At 40.3% G+C, this 12,837-nt stretch overlaps 2 protein-coding genes and 1 long non-coding RNA gene across 3 annotated transcripts in view; all 3 read right to left on the bottom strand.

Moving 5' to 3' along the window:
• The window catches only part of LOC146453727 (uncharacterized), a 41,854-nt gene that overhangs the window by 24,166 nt on the left and 4,851 nt on the right, over positions 1-12,837 (bottom strand). The gene's annotated exons all lie outside the window — the stretch shown is intronic.
• LOC146453729 (uncharacterized) lies at positions 1,784-2,661 on the bottom strand. Its single transcript, XM_085096392.1, has one exon. The coding sequence runs from the start codon at positions 2,354-2,356 to the stop codon at positions 1,784-1,786; it is 573 nt and encodes a 190-aa protein (XP_084952518.1). The 5' UTR covers positions 2,357-2,661.
• Positions 7,006-12,191, bottom strand: LOC146453728 (tripartite motif-containing protein 59-like). The gene is made up of 3 exons (XM_085096382.1): positions 12,131-12,191; positions 8,825-9,020; positions 7,006-7,235 (listed from the first exon to the last, which is right to left on the bottom strand). The coding sequence occupies exons 2-3, from the start codon at positions 9,005-9,007 to the stop codon at positions 7,107-7,109; spliced, it is 312 nt and encodes a 103-aa protein (XP_084952508.1). The 5' UTR covers positions 9,008-9,020; positions 12,131-12,191; the 3' UTR covers positions 7,006-7,106.

Raw genomic sequence — 12,837 nt, 5'->3', positions numbered from 1 at the left:
GGTGTGTGCGGCTGGGCGGGCGCGTGCCCACGAAGGAACTTCTTTTGCCTGCCTCAAATCTACCATGCCGAACCTTTAAATGGAATCAAAACTAAAAACTGAAGCTTTAATGTGGTGTTTGAGAAAATTCTATTCCAGGATAATTCTTAGTTCGTAGAGACTGATTTCCATACCGTGAGTCCGTCAAAATAAGTTCAGCCGGCTTTGCGAGCGACACGGAGAGATTACTGGATTCATTCCCGTGACAATGATAAAACAAGTAAATAAAATCAAATCAAATGTCGGTCGCGGAAGAATTGAAGAAAAGTATAGAATGCAATGTGAAATGTTTTCAAGCTCGATCGGTAACACCACACAGCGACTCACCGTATATCGGCATTAATATCCCGTACAAGGAAAGGGTGAAACAACTTAATTTCTGGCATTTCCATACAAGCAAAACAATTATTCTGCATAAATGCTTTCAAGTTACTATAACATTCGCTAACAAGACTGCGTAATACTTTAAATGCAGGCGACAAAATAATCGGGCACTTTTGTCGCGCTGATGTCATGTCGGAATGTTATGGGAAAATTACAAAATTAAATTAGACTTACCTGTAACTTGAAGTTTTATTGGGCCGGATTCTATCCTTTCATCAGTCCAGAACGAAGGAGTCACATGAGATGCGCATGCGCAGAGGCGATCAGTATTCAACGAGAGTGACACAGGAAACAGTACACTGAAGGAACGAAGGACAGAGAGGGCGGGATACGGGCATGTGACTCCTTCGTTCTGGACTGATGACAAGATAGAATCTCAATCAAACTTCAACTTACAGGTGAGTCTCATTTAATTTTGTAATTCTATCCTGTCAATCAGTCATCGTCACTACGGAGTCACACGAAATTTCAAAGTCCTGTGCAACGAACCCAAATAGAGGAATAAATAGACACAACTGCCTTGATTTATTTGATACACAAGCAAACAAGTAAATGCCACAAGGATACATTTCACATCTTAAAGCCAAAAGCGTCATTTGCTTTAGACCACTGCTGTAAAACCATGTTACCAATAGGTATATTATCATATTATCATATTATCAATAGGCTTGTGATAGCAAATCTCAACACTGAAACTTTTTGCTTTACATGAGGAAGCAGATATGCAGCTCTGGTGCTGTGACTCGAGTAAATGGTAATGTCAAGACCCGCAGATTTCATAACTTGCTTGGTCCACCTAGGAACATTGCACCTTGATATGGGTTTGTGGGGCTTCATATAACTAATCAACAGTTGGGATTGTCCATTTCGCAGATCCCTTGTCCTGCTGATATAGTCCTTAAGGTGCTCAAACACGCAAAGTTTTTTGTCCTCCTTAAAGGCTTGCAGTTCAATTGGTTCCAAATGCACCCCTGGTTTAGATGATTTTAACTTCTGTATGACAGTTATTCTGTACTTGTCTTCAAATGCTTAAGGACGGTGCCTACTAATACCGAAGTATTTTTGTGTGGTTTATGACTATGCGGGAAAAGAAGACCTCAGCAAGGCCTATTGGAATCCAAAATGAAAATTGGGGGTAACCATGCATTTTTCAGAGATACTTAAGCAATAATATCTATAAAAGACGCCAAAATATAAAGCAATGTATGGGATTTTTTCCCTAAATTGAAGCTTAATTATTTCTGGAAAATGCGTGGTTACCCCCAATTTTCTTTTGAGGTACCAAAAGCATTTGGTAAGTTCTGCTTTCTTCGTATAGTTTTAAAACGCGCAAAAATAGTCCTGTATTAGTAGGCACTACTCATAGGAAACCCAAGTATCTCGCGATGCGCCGAACGTATGCGCAGTAACAATAGTAGGCACCGTCCTTAAATATAGTTAACATCAGAAGAATAAATGGTCTGCCGTGCTGGGCATTGGTCAAACACAATAACATAGTCAATTTTAATGAAAGGTCCTTCAGTGACAGTTTACTTGCAGAATCCAAGGTCTTGAGAAAATTAAGAACAATGTTGACGTCCCAAATACGACTGTACTTAGGAAGGGCTGGCCTCAGTTCATAAATCCCTTTTAAACAGCGACAGACTAAAGGGTGCTCCCCGACTTTGCTGCCATCACCCAGGGTAATAATTGACGATAATGCAGAACGAGCTGTATTGACTGCACTATAACCTAAACCGGAACGAAAAAGTGATACCAAAAACTCAGCACCCTGGGTGACACCAGGCCGAAAAACATCAACTGCATTCTCCTTACAATAACTTAGCCATTTCTTTAGATACGTTTGATATTGTTTAGTAGTCCCAGTTCTCAATGAAGCCATGAGAACTTCCTGAGCGCTTGGGATTAGTACATAGTTATCTAAGCTGTCCATGATAAGAGGCACACCATTAGTGTGAGCTTGTTCCACAATGGGTGAACCTCCTTGGGGTGGCTTGGACGACTGAGAAGATCCTTCCTTGCTTTTAAGATAATTCTTTCCTTCAGTAACATTTGTATTGCTTTTGGATACCAGCCCTGAGTGGGCCAGTCTGGGAGAATGCAAACACCCATGGCTTCTTCTGCAACTGTCTTGCTCAGGACAGCTGGAATTACACTTAAGGGTGGAAAAGCATAGAACATTAGCTTAGACCAATCCGGTAAAAGCATCAATAGCCAAAGTAGATGGATCTGGTTTGTAAGACATATTTGTGAACTGATTATTGATACGTAATGCAAACAAGCCAATTTCTGGTTTAGGGCATCTTGGAGAGATGCTTTTGATAACATCCATTCTGCTTCCTTTTGATTGCGCCTAGACTCAAAGTCTGCAACAAGTTTATCTTTTCCGGGTATGTTTGCTACACTTAACCAGATGTTTCTTTCAATGCACCATTCCCAAATTTTCTTGGCCATAGAATTGCAGGAATGAGAATGGCTAGTCCCCATATGGTTGATGACACTTACAGCGGTTGAGTTATCAGTCATAATTCTGATGTGCGTTTGTGATTTATCAGTAGCAAAGGCTTTCAAAGCGTACATTTCAAGACAGTTTATGTGTAAAGATTCATATCATTTGTCCAATTCCCCCCTGTGGGGATGCTATCCATTACAGCACTCCAGCCTAAAAGAGAAGCATCTGCAGTTATTGTATGCTGGGACCTGTCATGTGATACAACATTATATTTATTTTCTACTTTAGCTATCCGCCAGTTCAATTATTGTGATGCCTCCGTTGATAAGGACATATGTGCGTCAAAATTACCTCTACTGGTTTTAAGGGCCTGGGATTTGTTACTTTCCAAATTCCTATAGTATAATGGGCCATGCATAGCCCCAGGAAAGCGGGACACTATTTGCCCAATAACTTTTGCCACTTGTCGAATGGTTATTTCGGGGGACCCAAGCAATTGTGTGCAAGACTTCTTTAAATTGACTGCTTTCTCCTTTGTCAACATTACAGTCAAAGTTAATGAGTTTATGACAAAACCAAGAACAACTATCTTTTGAGTAGGTACCAAAACTGACTTCATAGGGTGCACTATAAACCCAATTTTTCAAGTAGCAAGGTAGTTTCAATCACGTTCCTGATACAATCTTCATACGTTTGACTTTGCAAATAAAGATTATCCAAATGGGCATCAGATATAAAGCCCTTCGTATGCAAATGTACAAGAACTGGCTTCAGTATCTTGGTAAATTTTCTGGGAGCACAAGATAAGCTATTGGGAAGACAAGTAAATTGATAACTCTGTTCCTTCCATTTGAAAGATACCAGTTTGCGATCTGATGCTTTTATGGGGACTGAATAGTATGCATCCTTAATGTCAATACTAGCCATGAAACAGTTAGGAACTAACAACTTAGTGATGGTATATAAGGAGTCCATTTTGAAATGGTGGTTAACAACCAACCTGTTAAATTTCTTTAGATTCAAAATAAGCCTGTATGATACATCCCTTTTAGGGGTTAGAAAAATACTAGAAAGTATATGCTGTGGGTTGTATTCTACCGTTTCAACGACCCTTTTGTCTACAAGTGTATTTATCTCTTGATTTATTCTATTAAACTTATGGTCATCAAATTTCTGTGATGGTAGCCAGTGCTGAACTGGTGTTTCAGTACATTCAATGCTTACATCTGACATATCAGACAAAATCTCCTTATCATTAGTTATTTCAGTCCAGGCTGCAAATTTGGTAGCTATGCTACCAGCTCTGAAATTGGAGCATGAGTTCTGTAAATAGAATACCAGAGAAGGTAAAAACTGTTCAAAAACACTCACTGGATTACGTATCTCTTTCAATTGTTCAATAATTTGCTGTTTGTCCTTTGGCCCTGAGGTGTTCGCTGTCTGAATGGTTTGGAGCGGCTTCTCCATAAAAAATTCCTGCTCTGGGATTTGCCACGGTAGTTGTTTAACTAAGCCCGCCACGGTCATTCTGGCGGAAGGGACGGTAGTTCCCATTAGGTTTTTTGTTGGATGTGTTAGCTGCTGAGCAACAGTAAGGGAAGGATTCTCGTCGGTTTGTAGTTGTGCAGTTCCCTCGTCGTTCGAGTGGATTGAACGGGAGCCACTGTTCTCTGCCATCCTTGAGAAATGTAAAAGATTTCGAACAAGATGAAAGAATATTGTACGTACCTCGTGTCAAGACGATTCTTGAGTTCAAAGTAAGAAGCAGCCCAAGGTGAAAATATTTTCGAATCTTTCGTAAAGAAACGTGTGAAACTGACCAGCAACGCGAAGCACTGATCAGCTCTCCGCATGTGCATTTCATGTGACTCTGTAGTGACGATGACTGATTAACAGGATAGAATTGCCTTGTATTGTTTACAACATACCGTCATAGCTCGAAAACATGACCATCACGGGATAGAGTTACCAAGGTTTACTGACCAACTCAAACAAACCGACTAAAATTATTCCCCTTGCGGTTTTCAAGTCGCATATCATTGCATTGCTTTATTTTACTACTGTTTTATTGACTCATTGCTGCATTTAACATGTCGCCCAGTTAGATAACACCCAAGGTTTTCAATTTCGTCCATAACTTGGTTCAATCCCATGACGCACCACATTTCGCAAAGACTGAAATCATCCTTAAATTAACGCCACCACTCGGAAACACTTTCTTGCATATCCAAAAATATTACCTGCAATGGTTATAAGTATTAGTACACACTCATAACATTTAACAGAACCACAACTTAAACTTTGTCACGTTCGCGATCCATCGCCACATACAACAGACGCCCCAATCTTGCCCCACACTTAGTGCACGCGCATTGGATTGCAATTCCTATGAAGAAAACCGAATTTAATACTTGGTCTCCAAAGAACGCCACCAGTGTGGCTTGTTGTCTTGTTGTCGTTTTCACATTGGATGTCAAATCGACTGACGACTGACTGATTTAATTTAAAAAGAAGATGAAGATCGACTTATCTTCATAGTACCCCATATGCTAAGCTTAAAAAACTACAATTTCGATTTTATGCAACTTTGTCCTTTCTCCGTATGTTATTTTTATTGTTTTCGCGTTTAAATACCCCTAAAATTTGACCACATATGGCCATGTGGCGGGAAATTTGAATTTCTTTAATTAGCTGTTACTTTACGCCTTTTTATCCGATTGAGATGGAGTTTTCACCAGAAATCATAGAATTCTATACCGAAAACCAAGACAGCATTTTTCACATTAAATTCCTGAATTTTAATTTCAATGCAAAATTTGGACATCATTTATGACGTCACAATAGCAGTCAAATAGAATGAAATAATAACCAATTGCTAGGTAATTTATCCACCTACTTCCCTTCCAAGTCTCTTTACTTTTGATGTATTCTACTTATGTCTATAGCCTATAACTCTCAGTTTTGAGAGGTGAGGGAGGAAAAGCTCTAGCAACCGACCATCGTGTATATTTATTTGTCACCCATTCAAATGGTCTATGCATAAAGTTAGGAAAAATGTCGCCCAGGTTTTCTCAAAATTCCAATAATTTCCCTCGCCTTTAGGCCCGCGAAATTATTAGAATTTTGACAAAACACGCGTGAAATTATTTCCTAATTTCACTAATAATGTTACCATTTGATTACCGTATACCAATTTTTTGGATGATTGCGTCGTCCAGGGATGAAGCAATCCTGAGATCACATGAAATTATACCACGAGCATGTATCTTTGCCTGTGTGGCGGAGTTGATATCGGTGAGTTGTTGAATGGTCTAATACTTTGTTGCCCATTTGTCACGCCATTAGTGCTGATTACCACTGATATCATAACTAGTGACTAGTGGCCAGGAAGGAGAAAAAATGGCGTATCGATCACACAATTCACTGATTCCAGGGATGAAGCAATCTTAAGATCACAGGAAAGTATACCACGAGCATGTATCTTTGGCTGGGTGGCGGACTTAATATCAGTGAGTTGTTGAATGATCTAATACTTTGTTGCCCATTTGTCACGCCATTAGTGCTGATTACCACTGATATCATAACTAGTGACTAGTGGCCAGGAAGGAGAAAAAATGGCGTCTCGATCACACAATTCACTGATTCGGTTGTTTTTAACAACATTTAACGATTGAAATAAATCGCCCTTTTTATTAGTTGCGTAATAAAGATAATGCATTTCACGAGTTAGTTCTAAAACCGGTTTAACTAAAACTGTAGTAAATTAAATAGGCCATTTCTTCAGTCATCTGGGGGCCCGATAACGTCTCGAAGGGAAAATTGTATTCCCCCCCCCCCCCCCCACCCTTTCACGTCAATTCAGTCCTAAGTCTATTCTCGGTGTACTGATAGTTTTAGGGAAAGGTTACAAAGTGTATCTGAAAAGGTTACATAGTCATCGAATTGAAAAATGGTCTCTGTTTTGAGCATTGCGCCGTAGCAGAAAGAGAAGATTACACACTTGCTTCAGTTTCAAGTGTGTTTTTGTTGCCTTGTGATCCTGTAACAAGAGCAGCCGGGGGCAGCCCAAAATGTGCTAGCAATGAACCCGACTAACAAACGTTGGAATACTATTAGCAAGAGAGAGGAAATCCAGATTTACCATTTTACTTCAGTCAAGTCCTATATGATTATTAGATATTCTGGATAGCATTTCTCGGAGCCATTAATCCCAACTGCGCGTGCATGTCCCTCATTCGTTGCCATGGTGCTTTTCACAAGAAAGACCAGTGTCTGTATGGCCATCGTCGATCGAGAGTTCTGCTAGAAGTTTATTTATGAGAAAGTTGCTTGGTAGACACTTTGCGTCACCACCTGGAATCTGTGAAAACAAGGAGCGAAATAAAAGATTGCTGGAAGTATTTGAAACATAGCGCTCTCATTAGCGAATACTTCAGATGAAGCTGCGACCAGGATTTCCTCAAAAGGGTGAGTTAAGGTAATTGCACGAATCATAATTATGTGATGACGCAGACAAAAGTAAGGTGGGCTGGGTTGTAGGACCCAAAGTTCTTTTTTGTTTACCTTATATATCATGCGAAATTGTCCGGCAATTTTGGACGGTGGTACGCGTACGTTTGACTTCATAGCTTCATGTAGCAAATGAACGGTTTAAGAATTAAAACTGCAAAGCATTACACACCTAAAATTCCTAAGATACCAAGAATCTGTCAGTGCTGTTGCTCAAATGAAAAAAATGTAAATGAACATGACATATAAAAATCGTGCTTTTCTCATTAAACCATCTGCCCCAATTTTTCTTTTCCATCAACCTCTCTTTTGAAACAATGGGTCGGTCGGTTTTAAAAAGGCGCTGATTCAGATTGGAGACTCATTTCTTGGAAGCACAAGAAAAGGGGAGTAGCACGCAACGGAAATCAGACTTCTTTTCATTTTTCTAGAACAAGAGAAAAAAACATTGGTACAGTCGGGCGGTGGGAAATGAAACATTTTATGCGTAAGCATTGATTCTGAAAAAACACCGCCATCATTTATTCACTAGGCTTAAGACATAACAAACACCGCCATCATTTAATCGAGGGTTGTCCAATACACCCAAACTGAGTCCGATGGACGAAGGCCATGAACAACCAGACTCACCGGTAGTCAGTTCGCGAGAGACTATAGTTGAGAGGGGGTGGAAAATGTCGGCAAACGGACTCCATCGGATCCGATGAGGACGGGTTGCCGTGAAACGAGTCCATCGGACTGCCGCATGTCAGTTCGCGAGGGACTTAGTAAATATACAGCATAGTATAGTTGAGAAGGGGTGGAAAATATCGGCAAACAGTCTCCATCGGATCCGATGGAGATGGGTTGCCGTGGAACGAGTCCATCGGACTGCCGCATGTCAGTTCGCGAGAGACTTAGTACGTTATACAGCAAAGTATAAATGGAGGGGGGTGGAAAATGTTGGCAAACGGACTCCATCGGATCCGATGGAGTTGGGTTGCCGTGGAACGAGTCCATCGGACTGCCGCATGTCCGGTTCCGGTCGCGCTCGGACTCAATCCACCTGGGAGTGAAGTCAACCGGACTCAGGTCGAGTGTATTGGACATGAGTGGTCAATGACTGAGAAACAATACCACTATCATTGATGCCTTTGTATGTAAACTCAGCCTTAAGCTACTTTATTTATATAGTTTGAGGGTTGTCCAATACACCCAAACTGAGTCCGATGGACGAAGGCCATGAACAACCAGACTCACCGGTAGTCAGTTCGCGAGAGACTATAGTTAGTATATGTAGGAGTCGGTACTTGGTTAATTGTAACTTTAGTTGAAATTTTATCTTCCTATCTGCACTTCGATCTCTTTTGTGCAACAAAAATGAAAAATCTTACATAATAACTTATATAATATTTTATAAGAAAATTATTATATAGTAAACATCGTTTGTACGTGTCTCACCAGTGTTGTTCGTCTACACACAGGACATTTGGTCACACAAGTCCCAGCTTCAATCACTAGCTCCTCTAGGCACTCCCTACAAAAGGTGTGCTGACATGACAAAACTTTGGGCTCCTTGAATTTATCCCAACATATCGCACATTCCAATTGCTGCGTTATTTTGTTCTCAACGCCGGACGCCATTTGTTGCAATTGCCTGTGTGAAAAAGAGTGAAAGAGTAAGATGCAATGGTTTCCCGATGGAAATAATGAATGACAACAAATGTACCGAAAGTGGTGCAAAACTTTTGTTTTCCATATGATCGGTGCAATCAAACTTGAATGATTGGCCTCTACGTGCGTACGATTCCTCTTAATGAGCATCTATTATAGCGATGAATATTCTTCATTATTAAAAATTGAATCATTGTATAATGCAATTCGAGGGATTTGATTGGCTTAGTGGCCATGATATATGAGCCATTATACCATGGCCGAGAAACAGCGACCATTAAATTGTCTGCTGGTTATTTCTTGCACAGCGAAATCAGTAAGCTCCAGCAATATTTCTCGATTGTTTTTTTAAAAAACAATTATTGCACTTGCGCTTGTTGCATGGATATTAGATGATTATAGCCAACTCGGCGCTACGCGCCTCGCTGGCTATCTATTGTCTCATATCCAACGCGCGCTCATGGAATAATTGTTAAATAGACGGATAAGAGAGAATAATGCACTAGTCAGTGGAAAGCCCCGCACCCCCATACCCGGGGAATGCGGGGCACTAGTGGGGGATTTTAGAGGTTTTTAGTGGTCATCTTTGCCCCAGTGTGGGGGGTGTTCGACAACATTAGACACAAATAAAAGCGACCGGGGACCGTTAGCGTGGCTAGCGGGGCTTTGGCGGGGATTTCGCTTTTGAATAGGCCCGACTGTGAAGACAGCAACAGATAAGCATTTGTAGAATTTGAAATGAAAATTTGGCTTATTAGCAATACATGCGAATCCAACAACTCGTTCAGTTGAAATGTCCTAAAAGTGATATCTCCAAACTGTTCAATTTATTCTCATACAAAAGGACATTCAAACACATTGCAAATGATGTGTCTGAAATATACACATTGGGCACTTCTACATGTAATCATGCATTTTTTCAAACACAGTATGTGTAAACTACCATTATTTGGGATTATTCAACTGCCATCTGGCTTACTCTAGATGTAGTTGTATGTCAAATGCATGTTGGGACTTGTTATGTCAAAGAATCTAGTATTTACTTTAGTTCGTGTTCGGGTATAGCTAAGCCCTTTAATTGATATTACTGTTTTAGGAGTGGTTTTTGCCAATTTTAAAGGAAGTTATTTCCAAATTTACAATTTCGGGTGTATCTTTAACCTGTTTTGTGTTGATGCGTTGCTTGAATCACCATGTTCCAGTTTAGTCATTTACACGTCCAGAGAAAAGTTCACAGAACTATGTCTTAACAAGAGGAGTAGAGGAAGCCATGATTGTTTCATCTATTTTATGAAGACATTGAAAAAGTTTTTGTAAGAGTTAAATTTGAGGCCCAATTCTTGAAATAAATTAATTTTGGTCAACGTTGTGTATTTGGGATTTTTCAAGTATTGCCCCGGGGGCGGAGTACAAAAATGAGGTTTTGACATAAGAAATTGCCCCGCATAGCGGGGAATTTGCCTTATTTAGTTGGGACGCCTGGTCTAATGCCCCGCTATTCCCCGGGTATAGGGGTGCGGGGCTTCCCACTGACTAGTGCATAAACTCTGGGGTGTGTGTTATTTAAAGCGCTAAAGTGAACCCAAAAATTTCCCCTAGCCCTAGTAAGGAAATGGAAGACCGCACGGGGCAAAGATAAAAGTGATCAGCGGTGCACCATTCACGTGCCAGTATCCTTCAAATTCACATTATCGCAAATTACCATGCACCTTTTAAAATCAGCTCAGTCGGTAGAGATTTGGAGGTCGTGGGTTCGATCCCCACCGAGGTCGGTTTTTTTTTTCTCTGCGTCCACTGTACTCTCTCATTTCGTTACTAGGGCTAACGCTCGGTAGGAATTTCATGGGTTCACTTTGGTACTTCAACATACACTGCAGAGTTAATTCTGTGATCCATCATTTGTCTCTTTACTGGTAGCGTCACAACTTTTCATTATACCTTTCAACATGCTAAGTAGTCCTTTATGCAAATGAGTTTATATCATGGTCCGCCAGTCCTAGGAGATTTTCTGGATTAATTTACTTTCTTAAGTTTTATCTCTGTTGGCCATTGATATTTCTCGAATTCATTTCCTGTCAGTCAACCGTCCAAAAATAGCTCAGAGAAAAAATCGTTGTTGAGCTCGTATACGGTCAGATCTTAATTGAAAAGTACCAACATATATCAGCGAAAGGTTTTAAAATCTCTAAATTGCCATGCAAACCCTTTCAGTTCAATTCAATGTTGGCCACATTTCCCCTGCGGAACCGAATTGCATGAACACATCTACAAATTCTCCAAAGGAAACTTGTGCGTCTATGTTGCCTTACATATTTCACCCGATACTGATTTATATATTTATATATTTGCTTTATATATTTGGCCTTAGATATTTCGTTTCAACTTGTTAACGATTGTCCACTTGTTCACTTGGTGTGATCGCCAACGATCGAGCGTGTATTATCAGTGTATTTAGACCACCATAGTTCCGCAACGCGGCTTCATGCAGTCATCCTCCTTGAACGGAGTACTTGATGAACAAATTAACATCCTCTGCAAGGGAGATGTCGACAATGATCGCGTCGAACATTATTTGAAAGCTAGTTAAAGAGCTACACGAAATCAATATCTGCGGCTTCCTGTGACCGAAATAAGTTCAAAAAGGAAGTAACTGATACCAGATTTAATTTGCACCATTTCATTTCGTCAAAGCAAATATTTTGTGCATTTGCGCAATACGGAATGTAAATCCAACTTTCACTTTCGAAAGTTTAAAATTTCCTTCTTGGTTTGGGCGTCGGGTATATTTTCTTAAATGTAGAGCTCATAGAAGCCTAGCTTTACTGTTCTAAGATTGTAGTTGAACTAGACCATGTCATGACTATAGTTTGGTGAATCAGAACAATATCAAACTCCACTGGCGCATAGATCTATGGGCCGACAGCGTTTGTTCACGTAATTGATATTTTCATTCGCAATTATTACGGGTAATTTGTCATGTATCGGGACCTGTCACTGAATTCTGAATCGTACATTTACAATTCACCATTCTGATCTACTTTGAGTTCCAAATAGCAATCACAAGCTCATAGATAAGATGTCAACGTTACTTACCTTGTTTCATATCATAGGTATACACGAGTCGAATGTTCATTGATTTCTCGGAAAACCTGATTAAATTGCGTGACTCCTGACGTGTTCGACCACCATGACGGTAAACCAACTTCCGTATCGGCATAATTTATTTTACATTGGAATAATTACCGGGGTTACATACTTCACTCTTAGTAGAGTTTATGATAGCTTAGCAATTTATATAAAAGTTAGATGTGAAGTAAAGTTATCGAAGTTTGGTCAGACTTTCAGAATTTAATGTAAAACGCCATTTGGGGGCGACCTGGGACGAGTTGCATAAAACTTAACGGCGGGCGTACATGCTATCGTCAGACGTTAAATAATGAATGTGACTGGGCTGAAGGTCTGGCGTTAGTAGTTACACCCGACGTTAAATTTTATGCAACTCACCCCTGGACCGTTTGCAACGTCTTATGCACTACTCATTTGAAACCCCCATCCCCCCGGACCCGGAACAGGTAGGGGGATTTGACAAAGGCCCTGATCAAATCATACCAAAACCTCTAGTCCCTGGGGAAAATATTGATATCAAATTCCCCTCCCCCTGGTTACAAAGAATGTGAATTTTACATTGCAACAGAGCATTTCTGAGCAGTGATAGCTTTGAAAATGTTGAACAGCACATTCAGTGCAAAGCCACTTTTCACTTGGTGCATCCACAAGTCCAACGCATTCGAAATAAATGA

The sequence above is a fragment of the Pavona decussata genome, unplaced genomic scaffold, assembly GCF_977016875.1.
Source record: "Pavona decussata unplaced genomic scaffold, jaPavDecu1.1 SCAFFOLD_324, whole genome shotgun sequence".
NCBI lineage: Eukaryota > Metazoa > Cnidaria > Anthozoa > Scleractinia > Agariciidae > Pavona > Pavona decussata.
Note: the sequence above shows the minus strand (reverse complement) of the source record. Positions and strands in the feature narration are given on the sequence as shown.